This window comes from Ranitomeya variabilis, chromosome 1 (genome assembly GCF_051348905.1).
Source record: "Ranitomeya variabilis isolate aRanVar5 chromosome 1, aRanVar5.hap1, whole genome shotgun sequence".
Taxonomy (NCBI): domain Eukaryota; kingdom Metazoa; phylum Chordata; class Amphibia; order Anura; family Dendrobatidae; genus Ranitomeya; species Ranitomeya variabilis.
In genome coordinates, this window is record NC_135232.1 from 220,522,992 (window position 1) to 220,538,895 (window position 15,904).

The 15,904-nt window shown below is 50.6% G+C and overlaps 1 protein-coding gene across 2 annotated transcripts in view; it reads left to right on the forward strand.

The window, feature by feature from the left end:
• Positions 1-15,904, forward strand: part of ANAPC7 (anaphase promoting complex subunit 7) — an 88,745-nt gene that overhangs the window by 9,792 nt on the left and 63,049 nt on the right. For both annotated transcript variants that reach the window (XM_077292862.1, XM_077292866.1), the window contains exons 3-4: positions 14,662-14,781; positions 15,356-15,467. In XM_077292862.1, coding sequence (XP_077148977.1) covers positions 14,662-14,781; positions 15,356-15,467 — 232 coding nt within the window. The remainder of the gene's footprint in view (positions 1-14,661; positions 14,782-15,355; positions 15,468-15,904) is intronic.

Consider the following 15,904-nt stretch of genomic DNA (forward strand, 5'->3'; position numbering starts at 1 on the left):
CCAGGAATAAAATGATGGAAGGTATCCTTCCACAATGTATTCCTCACAATGTATTCCTACGCCCCTGTGAGAAAATAGTCCCTAGTCTGACTTTATGCCATTGCTGTGTGAGAAATTTTCCCAGGCAGCAATTGCCATAAAGTGAGACTTTGTCCTAAGGTAACCTCAGTGATGCACTGCAGGAGCCATTGTCTCCTGTCAGTGTGTCACTGAGGGTCCTATAGAGCAGTGACCTCACCTGATGTCACTGTTCTATAGGGGAGATCGTCGTGGGACACTCGTTATTAATTGGACTACGGCGGACAGGTAGTATACGGTTTATTTTACGTTTTTTGCAGGCGCTGAAGTAAGGTAAGTATGGTTAAATGAAGAATATTAAAATACTTATTTTTTCCTAATGTGTGTGTGTTTTATTAACCCTTTTTTAGTATTGGATTAATAATGGATAGGCGTCTTATTGACGCCTCTCCGTTATTAACCCGGCTTAATGTCACCTTACAATAGCAAGGTGACATTAACCCCTTATTACCCCATATTCCACCGCTACACGGGAGTGGGAAGAGAGGGGCTAAGTGTGGATTTGGCGCGTCTTACAGATGCGCCATTTCTGGGGCAGCTGCGGACTGGTATTTGTAGCCGGGGGGGGGCGGGGACCAATATCCATGCTCTCTCCCTAGGCTATGAATATCAGCCCGCAGCTGTCTGCGTAGCCTTTCTGGCTATAAAATACAGGGGGATCCCACGTCATTTTTTTTGGGGGGTCCCCCTATTTTAATAGCCAGTAAAGGCTACACAGACAGCTGCGGGCTGATATTCATAGCAGGCTACAAATATTGGCCCCCGGCCGTCGGCTTTCCCCCTCTGGCGCAGAAAATTGCGCGGGAGCCCACGCCGTTTTTTTCCCTTTTTTAAATTCAACGCTCATTAACGCCTCTTTCATACTTGCGTCGGTACGGGTCCGTCACTATGCATCGGGCCGACGTACCGACGCACGTTGTGAAATTTGTGCACAACGTGGGCAGCGGATGCAGTTTCTCAACGCATCTGCTGCCAATTCTGAAGTCCGGGGAGAAGGGGGCGGAGTTTTGGCCGCGCATGCGCGGTAGAAAATGGCAGATGCGACGGACAAAAAAAGTTCACTTGAACGTTTTTTCGTGCCAACGGTCCGTCAAAACACGACGGATCCGTTGCACGACGGATGCGACGTGTGGCCATCCGTCGCTAGTACAAGTCTATGGGTAAAAAACGCATCCTGCAAGCACATTTGCAGGATCCGTTTTTTCCCAAAAAGACGGATTGCGACGGATTGCTAAAAACGCAAGTGTGAAAGTAGCCTTAGAAACATCGGCCTTTCTATTATATATCTATGGATATCTATCTATAGATATATTTATAGCTAGATATATCTATAGATACATAGATGTATCTATCCATATATCTGGCTGCTTTCACACATCAGGTTTTTGCCGTCAGGCACAATCCGGCGAGTTTTGTAAAAAACTGATCCATTTTTTTTCCGCCGGATCCGTTTTTTTCTCATAGAGTTGTATTAGCGCCGGATTGCGCCTGATGGCCACACGTTTCATCCGTTTTTTGCCGGATCAGTCAAAAAAAGCTGTTTCCGCCGGACGGAAAACACACAGAGGAACGTTTTTTTCTGTCCGGCAAAAAAACGCACAGCGACTGATCCGGCAAAAAACGTATGAAACTGAGATGTGAAATGATGAATCCAGCCTCCGAATCTGTTTTTTCATGCATGTTTCCATTCAAATCATGCACATTTTCCGTTTATTTCCAAAAACGGCATCAAAACCACGCAAAAACCGCAACAAAAACCGCATCAAAACCACCAAAAAAATTCATAAAAACTGCATCAAAACCTAGTGCAGTTTTGGTGTGGTTTTTGCGCGGTTTTGGTGCAGTTTTTGCGCGGTTTTGATGCATTTTTTAAATTCGCTTTTGGTGCGGTTTTTATGCGTTTTTGAAAGCTAAATAAAGATGTATTATTGAACAAAAAAAAAAGATTTGTGATGTCATTATTGTCCAACCTCCTCTTTTATATTTGTCCAAGCCACACACCATTACACACAGACAGATAGATGATAGATGAAATGGATAGACAGATCTACATATAGATAGATCTATAGATGCATACATCTATCTATTCCTATATCTATCTATAGATATATCTGGTTAGATATATCTATTGATAGATGTATGGATAGCGTAAGGTGTGTGTCCACTGTCCAGATTACATTCGAATGAGCTGCAGATTGGATGCTGCGTACTTGTAGTCCCATCGGATGATGCCTGCACACACACCCCAAAAGACCCCCCCGCACACACCCGAACAGCCAGGCACCCACCCAAAAAGCCCGGCACACACCCGAACAGTCCCACACACATCCGAACAGCCCGCAGACCCAGCACACACATATACACGCACACAGTCACTGCCCACTTTCCGCCCACACACTTCCCTCCTCCTGAACTGCAGCGTTTCTCGGACCCACATCCGCAGCAAAACTGCAGATCTTTTTTACATTTGCGGTTTTGCTGCGGATGTGCCCGACTCAATGCAAGTCTATGGGTGAAGAAACGCTGCAGTTCCGCACAACAAGTCTGCGGCTCCCATAGACTTACATTGGTTGTGCACTACACTGCGGATTTGATGCAATTCTGTGCGGCAAAAAACCCTGCGGATCTGCAATCAAATCCACAACGTGTGCACACAGCCTTAGCATTTAGTGAACCTAGCAAAAAAGCCAAGCAAAAAACAAGTGTGGGATTGCACTTTATTTGCAATTTCAGTGCACTTTGAATTTTTTTCACATTTTCTGTTACACGACATGGTAAAACCAATGGTGTCGTTCAAAAGTAGAACTTGTCCCGCAAAAGATAAGCCCTCACATGGCCGTGTTGATGGAAAAATTATGGCTCTGGAAAGAAGGGGAGCGATAAACGAAAACAAAAAAGCTCCAGGGGTGAAGGAGTTTAGAAACATGGATATGGACATATATATAGAAATAGACCTAGATATATAGATATATCTGTATGTATTCATCTATCCAGCCAACCAGCCAGTCAGTCAGTCAGTCAGTGTGGGTTAGACAAATGTAAAAGAGGAGGTTGGACAGAAATGACATCACAAATCTTTAACTCAGGAGAAAGCAAGTTGTCGATTAACCCCATGAGAGCTGGATCCAGCACTAAAGATGTGCTGCTACAGCATGATAAAAGGTAATATTGCTAAAATAAACACAGTGGATGTTTTCAGTGTCACATAATAGCAAGATTTATGAAGAAAAAAAAAAAAAATTATAGTAGTGGACAACTTCTTTAACCTTGAAAACTGTTCTCCTGATTGCCCTTATGTCTGCTAGACGTATTAGGCCAGGGGTGTCAAACTGCATTCCTCAAGGGCTGCAAACAGGTCATGTTTTCAGGATTTCCTTGTATTGCACAGGTGATCATTTAATCACCTGCACAGAATGATTCCAGCACCTTGTGCAATGAGAAGGAAATCTTGAAAACACGCATGGTTTGAGGCCCTCGAGGAATGCAGTTTGACACCCCTGTATTAGGCTACTTTGACACTAGCGTCGTGCACTGCACGTCGCTATGCGTCGTTTTGTAGAAAAAACCGCATCCTGCAAAAGTGCTTGCAGGATGCGTTTTTTCTCCATTGACTTGCATTAGCGACGCAGTGCGACGCATTGCCACACGTCGCAACCGTCGTCGGACCGTCGCCACTAAAAATGTTGCTTGTAACGTTTTTTGGTGCGTCGTGTCCAGCATTTCCGACCGCGCATGCGCCGCCAGAACTCCGCCCCCTCCTCCCCGCACCTCACAATGGGGCAGCGGATGCGTTGAAAAACATCCGCTGCCCCCGTTGTGCGGCGCTTTCACAGTATGCGTCGGTACGCCGCAACGTCGCATTGCAACGTGCAGTGCACGACGCTAATGTGAAAGTAGCCTACATGAGCTCCAAGCCATATCTGTAGATCGCCCATATACTGTGTTTATGGATGACAGAGTAATTATTAAAAGTGACCCGGCCTTCTTACCAAAGGTCAACTCTAAATTTCACAGGGATCAGGAGATAGTGCTGCCCTCATTTTGTGCTTCCCCAAAATCCCAGGGAGAAGAAACCTTCCATTGCCTAGACATCAGACATTGTCTATTTCAATATCTAGAAGTGTCAAAACCATGGTGTCAGTCGTCAGCCCTTTTTGTCTCCTTCCAGGGGGCAAACGGGTAAAAAGGCCACAAAATCAACCATCGCACGGTGGCTTCGTATGGCTATATCACTTTCTTGCTCCTCTTCGCGGCAAAGCCCTCCACTGGATGTAACGGCTCACTCTACAAGGGCTATCGCCACATCCTGGGCCGAGAGGGCGAACGCATCTATAGAACAGATCTGTAAGGCTGGTTTCACACTTGCGTTTTTATCTGCATGCGTTTTTTAAAAAAACGCATGTGTGAAAAAACGCATGTAAACGCGGTAAAACGCATGCGTTTTTAGACGCATGCGTTTTTATAGAAAAACACAAGAAAACACAAGAAAACCCTAACCCTAAACGTGACTGAAATACGTGGCACTGAAATACGTGGCTCTGAAATACGTGCAACTGAAATATGTGGTACTTAAATACGTGGCACTGAAATACGTGATACGTGGCACTTAAATACGTGGCACTGAAACACGTGGCACTGAAATACGTGATACGTGGCACTGAAACACGTGGCACTGAAATACGTGGCACTGAAATACGTGCAACTGAAATACGTGGTAATACGTGTACTATTGAAATACGTGGCAATAAAATACGTGGCACTGAAATACGTGATACGTGGCACTGAAACACGTGGCACTGAAATACGTGGTAATACGTGTAATATTGAAATACGTGGCAATAAAATACGTGGCACTGAAATACGTGATACGTGGCACTGAAATACGTGATACGTGGCACTGAAATACGTGATACGTGGCACTGAAATACGTGCAACTGAAATACGTGGCAATAAAATACGTGGCACTGAAATACGTGATACGTGGCACTGAAACACGTGGCACTGAAATACGTGGCTCTGAAATACGTGGTAATACGTGTAATATTGAAATACGTGGCAATAAAATACGTGGCACTGAAATACGTGATACGTGGCACTGAAACACGTGGCACTGAAATACGTGATACGTGGCTCTGAAATACGTGGTACTTAAATACGTGGCAATAAAATAAGTGGCACTGAAATACGTGATACGTGGCACTTAAATACGTGGCACTGAAATACGTGATACGTGGCACTTAAATACGTGGCACTTAAATACGTGGCACTATGACTGTCAGAAAATGTTCATTAAACGGTTAGGGGTAGAGTTAGGGTTAGGGTTTGGATCCCTTTATCACCTTGATGGTGGTGGGTGGCTTTTCAGTGTGTGTTCTGTTTTTTTTTCTATAAAAACGCATGCGTTTTTAACGCAAACAAACGCATGTGCTTAAAAACACATGCGTTTACATAGACAGCAATGCATTTTTTTGCCGCGAAAAAATGCATGCGTTTTTTCGCGGCAAAAAAACGCCGCAAGAAAATACTACAGGTTGCATTTCTGAAAATGAACGCATGCAGAAAAAAACGCATGCGTTTGAAAACGCGACCAAACGCGTACAAAAAAACGCATGCGTTTTCAATGTTAAATATAGGGGAAAAAACGCATGCTTTTTTTGTGCAAAAAAACGCAGACAAAAACGCAAGTGTGAAACCACCCTAACGCAGCAGTATGGTCTTCACCTTCTACTTTCTTCCGCCACTACAGGCTAGATCTGGGATTATCAAGTCTTGCCTTTGGGAGAAAGGTGTTATCTGCTGTTGTCCCACCCTAGGAGTGTTTTCTATTTCTTCCTCTCACGTAACGGTTTTCATGGGGAAGGGAAAAAATTATAATTACTTACGGGTAATTTGATTTTTCCAGATCCATGTCAGCACTAATTCCCGCCCCATCTTGATGATGGTAGTGTGATTCACAAAAATAAAAAAAATAAAAAAGTTATATATCACATTACCACACACAATCCCGCTCCCCCACCACATTACCACACACAATCCCGCCCCCCCACCACATTACCACACACAATCCCGCCCCCCCACCACATCACCACACATAATCCTGCCCCCCACATTACCACACGAGGCTCCTCCCCCCCCCCCCCCCACACATTACCACACGAGGCTCCGTCCTCACACATTACCACACGAGGCTTCGTCCCCAGACATTACAACAAGAGGCTCCGTCCCCACACATTACCACACGAGGCTCCGCCCCCCCCCCCCACATTACCACACGAGGCTCTGTCCCCACACATTACCATACGAGGCTCCGCCCCCCCACATTACCACACGAGGCTCCGTCCCCACGCATTACCAGACGCAGCATTTCCTTTCTATGTAATTCAACCACTTCAGCCAAGGTAAACGTACATTTAATTGCATCCGCATTCTCCCAAACAAAATGAGCCAAGAAGAGTCGCGAGGTCCATCTCACAGGCTCCGCCCCCCCCCCCCCCCCACATTACCACACGAGGCTCTGTCCCCACGCATTACCACACGAGGCTCTGTCCCCACGCATTACCACACGAGGCTCTGTCCCCACGCATTACCACACGAGGCTCTGTCCCCACGCATTACCACACGAGGCTCTGTCCCCACGCATTACCACACGAGGCTCTGTCCCCACGCATTACCACACGAGGCTCTGTCCCCACGCATTACCACACGAGGCTCTGTCCCCACGCATTACCACACGAGGCTCTGTCCCCACGCATTACCACACGAGGCTCTGTCCCCACGCATTACCACACGAGGCTCTGTCCCCACGCATTACCACACGAGGCTCTGTCCCCACGCATTACCACACGAGGCTCTGTCCCCACGCATTACCACACGAGGCTCTGTCCCCACGCATTACCACACGAGGCTCTGTCCCCACGCATTACCACACGAGGCTCTGTCCCCACGCATTACCACACGAGGCTCTGTCCCCACGCATTACCACACGAGGCTCTGTCCCCGCGCATTACCACACGAGGCTCTGTCCCCGCGCATTACCACACGAGGCTCTGTCCCCGCGCATTACCACACGAGGCTCTGTCCCCGCGCATTACCACACGAGGCTCTGTCCCCGCGCATTACCACACGAGGCTCTGTCCCCGCGCATTACCACACGAGGCTCTGTCCCCGCGCATTACCACACGAGGCTCTGTCCCCGCGCATTACCACACGAGGCTCTGTCCCCGCGCATTACCACACGAGGCTCTGTCCCCGCGCATTACCACACGAGGCTCTGTCCCCGCGCATTACCACACGAGGCTCTGTCCCCGCGCATTACCACACGAGGCTCTGTCCCCGCGCATTACCACACGAGGCTCTGTCCCCGCGCATTACCACACGAGGCTCTGTCCCCGCGCATTACCACACGAGGCTCTGTCCCCGCGCATTACCACACGAGGCTCTGTCCCCGCGCATTACCACACGAGGCTCTGTCCCCGCGCATTACCACACGAGGCTCTGTCCCCGCGCATTACCACACGAGGCTCTGTCCCCGCGCATTACCACACGAGGCTCTGTCCCCGCGCATTACCACACGAGGCTCTGTCCCCGCGCATTACCACACGAGGCTCTGTCCCCGCGCATTACCACACGAGGCTCTGTCCCCGCGCATTACCACACGAGGCTCTGTCCCCGCGCATTACCACACGAGGCTCTGTCCCCGCGCATTACCACACGAGGCTCTGTCCCCGCGCATTACCACACGAGGCTCTGTCCCCGCGCATTACCACACGAGGCTCTGTCCCCGCGCATTACCACACGAGGCTCTGTCCCCGCGCATTACCACACGAGGCTCTGTCCCCGCGCATTACCACACGAGGCTCTGTCCCCGCGCATTACCACACGAGGCTCTGTCCCCGCGCATTACCACACGAGGCTCTGTCCCCGCGCATTACCACACGAGGCTCTGTCCCCGCGCATTACCACACGAGGCTCTGTCCCCGCGCATTACCACACGAGGCTCTGTCCCCGCGCATTACCACACGAGGCTCTGTCCCCGCGCATTACCACACGAGGCTCTGTCCCCGCGCATTACCACACGAGGCTCTGTCCCCGCGCATTACCACACGAGGCTCTGTCCCCGCGCATTACCACACGAGGCTCTGTCCCCGCGCATTACCACACGAGGCTCTGTCCCCGCGCATTACCACACGAGGCTCTGTCCCCGCGCATTACCACACGAGGCTCTGTCCCCGCGCATTACCACACGAGGCTCTGTCCCCGCGCATTACCACACGAGGCTCTGTCCCCGCGCATTACCACACGAGGCTCTGTCCCCGCGCATTACCACACGAGGCTCTGTCCCCGCGCATTACCACACGAGGCTCTGTCCCCGCGCATTACCACACGAGGCTCTGTCCCCGCGCATTACCACACGAGGCTCTGTCCCCGCGCATTACCACACGAGGCTCTGTCCCCGCGCATTACCACACGAGGCTCTGTCCCCGCGCATTACCACACGAGGCTCTGTCCCCGCGCATTACCACACGAGGCTCTGTCCCCGCGCATTACCACACGAGGCTCTGTCCCCGCGCATTACCACACGAGGCTCTGTCCCCGCGCATTACCACACGAGGCTCTGTCCCCGCGCATTACCACACGAGGCTCTGTCCCCGCGCATTACCACACGAGGCTCTGTCCCCGCGCATTACCACACGAGGCTCTGTCCCCGCGCATTACCACACGAGGCTCTGTCCCCGCGCATTACCACACGAGGCTCTGTCCCCGCGCATTACCACACGAGGCTCTGTCCCCGCGCATTACCACACGAGGCTCTGTCCCCGCGCATTACCACACGAGGCTCTGTCCCCGCGCATTACCACACGAGGCTCTGTCCCCGCGCATTACCACACGAGGCTCTGTCCCCGCGCATTACCACACGAGGCTCTGTCCCCGCGCATTACCACACGAGGCTCTGTCCCCGCGCATTACCACACGAGGCTCTGTCCCCGCGCATTACCACACGAGGCTCTGTCCCCGCGCATTACCACACGAGGCTCTGTCCCCGCGCATTACCACACGAGGCTCTGTCCCCGCGCATTACCACACGAGGCTCTGTCCCCGCGCATTACCACACGAGGCTCTGTCCCCGCGCATTACCACACGAGGCTCTGTCCCCGCGCATTACCACACGAGGCTCTGTCCCCGCGCATTACCACACGAGGCTCTGTCCCCGCGCATTACCACACGAGGCTCTGTCCCCGCGCATTACCACACGAGGCTCTGTCCCCGCGCATTACCACACGAGGCTCTGTCCCCGCGCATTACCACACGAGGCTCTGTCCCCGCGCATTACCACACGAGGCTCTGTCCCCGCGCATTACCACACGAGGCTCTGTCCCCGCGCATTACCACACGAGGCTCTGTCCCCGCGCATTACCACACGAGGCTCTGTCCCCGCGCATTACCACACGAGGCTCTGTCCCCGCGCATTACCACACGAGGCTCTGTCCCCGCGCATTACCACACGAGGCTCTGTCCCCGCGCATTACCACACGAGGCTCTGTCCCCGCGCATTACCACACGAGGCTCTGTCCCCGCGCATTACCACACGAGGCTCTGTCCCCGCGCATTACCACACGAGGCTCTGTCCCCGCGCATTACCACACGAGGCTCTGTCCCCGCGCATTACCACACGAGGCTCTGTCCCCGCGCATTACCACACGAGGCTCTGTCCCCGCGCATTACCACACGAGGCTCTGTCCCCGCGCATTACCACACGAGGCTCTGTCCCCGCGCATTACCACACGAGGCTCTGTCCCCGCGCATTACCACACGAGGCTCTGTCCCCGCGCATTACCACACGAGGCTCTGTCCCCGCGCATTACCACACGAGGCTCTGTCCCCGCGCATTACCACACGAGGCTCTGTCCCCGCGCATTACCACACGAGGCTCTGTCCCCGCGCATTACCACACGAGGCTCTGTCCCCGCGCATTACCACACGAGGCTCTGTCCCCGCGCATTACCACACGAGGCTCTGTCCCCGCGCATTACCACACGAGGCTCTGTCCCCGCGCATTACCACACGAGGCTCTGTCCCCGCGCATTACCACACGAGGCTCTGTCCCCGCGCATTACCACACGAGGCTCTGTCCCCGCGCATTACCACACGAGGCTCTGTCCCCGCGCATTACCACACGAGGCTCTGTCCCCGCGCATTACCACACGAGGCTCTGTCCCCGCGCATTACCACACGAGGCTCTGTCCCCGCGCATTACCACACGAGGCTCTGTCCCCGCGCATTACCACACGAGGCTCTGTCCCCGCGCATTACCACACGAGGCTCTGTCCCCGCGCATTACCACACGAGGCTCTGTCCCCGCGCATTACCACACGAGGCTCTGTCCCCGCGCATTACCACACGAGGCTCTGTCCCCGCGCATTACCACACGAGGCTCTGTCCCCGCGCATTACCACACGAGGCTCTGTCCCCGCGCATTACCACACGAGGCTCTGTCCCCGCGCATTACCACACGAGGCTCTGTCCCCGCGCATTACCACACGAGGCTCTGTCCCCGCGCATTACCACACGAGGCTCTGTCCCCGCGCATTACCACACGAGGCTCTGTCCCCGCGCATTACCACACGAGGCTCTGTCCCCGCGCATTACCACACGAGGCTCTGTCCCCGCGCATTACCACACGAGGCTCTGTCCCCGCGCATTACCACACGAGGCTCTGTCCCCGCGCATTACCACACGAGGCTCTGTCCCCGCGCATTACCACACGAGGCTCTGTCCCCGCGCATTACCACACGAGGCTCTGTCCCCGCGCATTACCACACGAGGCTCTGTCCCCGCGCATTACCACACGAGGCTCTGTCCCCGCGCATTACCACACGAGGCTCTGTCCCCGCGCATTACCACACGAGGCTCTGTCCCCGCGCATTACCACACGAGGCTCTGTCCCCGCGCATTACCACACGAGGCTCTGTCCCCGCGCATTACCACACGAGGCTCTGTCCCCGCGCATTACCACACGAGGCTCTGTCCCCGCGCATTACCACACGAGGCTCTGTCCCCGCGCATTACCACACGAGGCTCTGTCCCCGCGCATTACCACACGAGGCTCTGTCCCCGCGCATTACCACACGAGGCTCTGTCCCCGCGCATTACCACACGAGGCTCTGTCCCCGCGCATTACCACACGAGGCTCTGTCCCCGCGCATTACCACACGAGGCTCTGTCCCCGCGCATTACCACACGAGGCTCTGTCCCCGCGCATTACCACACGAGGCTCTGTCCCCGCGCATTACCACACGAAAATCATCATGATGACTGTTATTTATGGTAAACACAGGTACAGGCACATCTTCACAATGAGGGACAGGCCTTCTAGCAGATTCCATGTTACTCCCATTTTCGTTTCTTATGCTTATTGAATCCTTGCACTTGCACTGCACAGAAATAACAGTCATCATGATGATTTTTTGGCTCTCTCCACACCATTGGAACACCAAATTTGAAGCTTTTTCTTTGTCCTTTGCTCCATTTTCGTAATAATTCGATACATGCTTTGCACACTGTGTGGTGCCCAAAACTTGTCTTGGTCCCCAAGCATAACCCCAAAATAGGCAAAATACACTTTTTTTACGAAGTCTGTTATGTTTCTTCTATGTTTTGGCAGTGTGTATTCACCACAAATGTAACAGAATGAGTCTGGATCGTTAAGACAACTTCTTCTTGATGAGTTCATGCTTTTCACTGGAAAACAGACAACAACATAAAGTTAGTGCAAAAATCAAGCTATGAACAAACTTTTAGAACACTAATTAACACAAAACTATATTGAGAACTGCTCAGTTCAAGTACTAATCCAAAGAAATTAATGAGATGATGCGTCGCATTTACCAACAAGTGCTATAAATAAGATACCAAAAATGTCAAAAACTTGAGCCAATCTGGCAAAACTGATGACATATTCAGAATCAGCACCCCAAAAATACCCCAAATTCATTAAAATATTTTGGACACCAGAAAAAAATTTTTTTTTTGTTAACCTGTGTTATCGAAGCGTGGTTCAAATTCCGCGCCAATTCGCAGCCGGACTGCGCCTGTCGCTGATTGTTCGTGGCCGGCCATGTAGTATATAACAGCCCACGTAGTATGTAGCACAGCCCACGTAGTATGTAGCACAGCCCACGTAGTATGTAGCACAGCCCACGTAGTATGTAGCACAGCCCACGTAGTATGTAGCACAGCCCACGTAGTATGTAGCACAGCCCACGTAGTATGTAGCACAGCCCACGTAGTATGTAGCACAGCCCACGTAGTATGTAGCACAGCCCACGTAGTATGTAGCACAGCCCACGTAGTATGTAGCACAGCCCACGCACGTAGTGTATAGCACAGCCCACGTAGTGTATAGCACAGCCCACGTAGTATAATATAGCAATGTGGGCATCATATCCCTGTTAAAAAAAAAAAAAAGAAAATAAAAAATAGTTATATACTCACCCTACCGTTGGCCTCGGATGCAGGCGAAGCGGTTACCGACGCTCCTCGCGCGCTCCGGTCCCAAGAGTGCATTGCGGTCTCACGAGATGATGACGTAGCGGTCTCGCGAGACCGCTACATCATCATCATCATCATCATCATCATCATCATCTCGCGAGAGCACAATGCATGGAGCGGTCACCGGAGCGTCGCGAGGAGCGGGAAAGGCCGGTTCTGGATCCGAGGGGCCGATGTAACGGTGAGTATATAACGATTTTTTTAATTATTTTTTAACATTAGATCTTTTTACTATTGATGCCGCATAGGCATCAATAGTAAAAAGTTGGTCACACAGGGTTAATGGCAGCGGTAACTGAGTGCGTTACATCGCGGCATAACGTGGTCCGTTACCGCTGCCATTAACCCTGTGTGAGCGCTTACTGCAGGGAGTATGGAGCCGGCACTGACTGTGGGGAGGAAGGAGCGGCCATTTTGCCGCCGGACTGTGCCCGTCGCTGATTGGTCGTGGCAAAAATCAGCGACTTGGATTTCCGTGACAGATAGAGGCCGCGACCAATGAATATCCGTGTCAGACAGACAGACAGAAGGACAGACGGACAGTATATATATATATATATATATATATATATATATATATATACATATATATACATACACACACACACACACACACACACACACACACACACACACACACACACACACACACACACACACACACACACACACACCTACATATCGTAAGCTGGGTTCGCATTACGTTTCCCTAGTCGTTAGACGCAGTCCGTTAGCGCCGCCATTAAGCCCTATGTCGGACGCATTGCTAGCGCATGCCCAGATGTGCCATCGTTGAATGACGGACGCTGGCTAGCGCGATCACATTTCGGCACTTGCGTTAACGCAGCCCGTTTAACGCATGTGTTGAACGAGCTGCTTTAACGCAAAATGTTAACTTAGCCTAACTCTGCCCGATTCTGGCTCCTGTAGAGTCAGAACTGTCAGTCAATAAAGTGGCAGAGGTAAATGGGAGGGGGGGAAACAAATGGGTGAAAAAGGTGCACTTGATTGTTTGGCTTCGCCAAGGGTGTCACCAAGCCCCTGTGCTTGGTTGCACAGTCCTTTTGTGCTGGCAGACTCCCTGTAATCGGTCCAGTCTGAATTGGCATCCTGTTATCCTCTTGTTTTCCTGACTGCATGTGCAGTACCTCCCCGGGTCCCCTCTGAGTGTCTTCTGGGAGGTGTCGGAACTTGTTGTTAGGTCTCATGAGATCCTGTGGCTAAATCCATGTGATTTAGTAAAATGTTCTCTTTTTCTAGAGACATGACAGGTTCTCTTTATCTGGAGTGCAATCTTTCTTCTCTATGGCAGCTCTTGCTTCCTATGGATAATTACATAATCCAGCCTGATCTCCCATGGACAGAGTATGTATTTGTGAGGCAGTCTTCCAGCTGCTCTAAAGACATGCCAGCTGCATTTTGTACAGTCTTCACAAATCTCCCATCATAGATGGAAACTTCTTTTGTAGCCCAATGTCATGCAAATCTTTTTCTTTTTTGGCAGATTCAGGAGGAATCTCCTCACCCAAAAAAATAAATTGCATACCTTTCCACTGAATGCCATGTTCAGAGATCCTCGAAAGAAGCATTATTTCTGAGGAACAATTGGCCCGATTCATCAAAGCTTTCATGACAGAATTCTGGCGTAAAAGTTTTGAAAAGTGCAGAGTTGCGCCTAAATTTGGTCAGTTGGAATTCATTACGAGCTGTGGTGCTCCCTATGCCAAAAATCTCACTCCAGTACCTGACTCGAGTGACATTTTATGCTCGAGATTCTTAGTGAGGCGTACATCCCCTCATTTCAGACTGCTGTGAACAACGCCAGTCTTGGAGAATCGGGCCGAATATCTTTGCACATGGTGACTGAGGCCGTACTGCTCTGTGCTACAAGGCCTAACAGGCTTTGTTCTGAGAGAGTTTACCCTCTTTAGATGTACATGTAACCGGTGACAACCTCTTACACGTTACATTTTCAGCATCTGTGGTACCTGCCCTATACTGTAGTCATGTTTTCTTATGTTTTGGTGTCTACAGAGTCTCCCCTCAGAGATTGAAGTAAAGTACAAAATGGCGGAATGTTACACAATGCTGAAACAAGATAAAGATGCTGTCGCCATATTAGATGGAATCCCTTCTCGGCAAAGAACTCCAAAGGTAAATAAATGCAAGGAAAAAACTTCCACACAAGTTTGTGAGTAAATGGATGTAATAAAGTCCCATCCATACTCTGTTAAAAACACTGCATGTTTTCAATAAACAGGTGGAAAAAAGTGTAACATAACGAAATGGGACTTTAGTACTACAGCGTTAATCTATCTTTATTGGGACCTGTCATTGTACATGCAGTCTGATCTGTGGATGTGGTGTAGAGAAGGAGAAGCTGAGCAGTATGATCTATATGATGGAAAATATTCAGTATGACTTATCTATTGAAATCCCTCCCTGGATTTTGTATCCATAGGAGTCCAGTAGGCGGTCCTACTTGGTGATTGTGCATGCAGAGATAGCTGTCAGTCATAAAGGATGAATGTCAATCACTTAATAACCCCACCCACCGGACTCATGTATACAAGCACCAGGGATTTCAATGGATATAATACAAGTTTTACTGAAACTTATCTCACAAATATGTATATCTATCTGATTGGCTCCTCCTGCTCTATAGCAGGTTCCCTTTTAATTGCATTGCACTTCTGTGTACAAAATTTAACTCTTTCTCTACTTAAAGATTAATATGATGCTTGCCAATTTGTACAAGAAGGCTGGACAGGAACGATCTGCTGTGACAAGTTACAAGGAGGTGTTGAGACAATGTCCTTTAGCACTGGATGCCATTTTAGGTATAAACTAATGTTATTACTTCAATTTCTGTTTTCATTAGTTTTTGTTTTTTTTCCCCATATTCTCCTCAACTTGACAACTGTAATGAGGCCGATCAAATTTGATACTGAAGTTTGGGGTAAGGCCAGGTTCATACTGCGTTAAAGCAGCCTGTTCAACGCATAGCGTTGACAGGCTGCGTTAAAGCACTAGCATACACGCCATCGCGTTGTGCTATACCGCTAGCGCAGATGATTCATCTGTACTAGCGGTGACAGAGCCTCAGACACTGCAGCCCGCGCCCGAGGCTCCGTCGCTGAATGACGGCACATCGCTAGCGCATGCCGATTATGGCATGCGTTGGCGATGCGCCCGATAATAGGGGTTAATGGCCGCGTTAACGGACTGTTACATCGTGGTATGCCGCTGTGTAACGCAGTCTGTCTAACGGACTGCC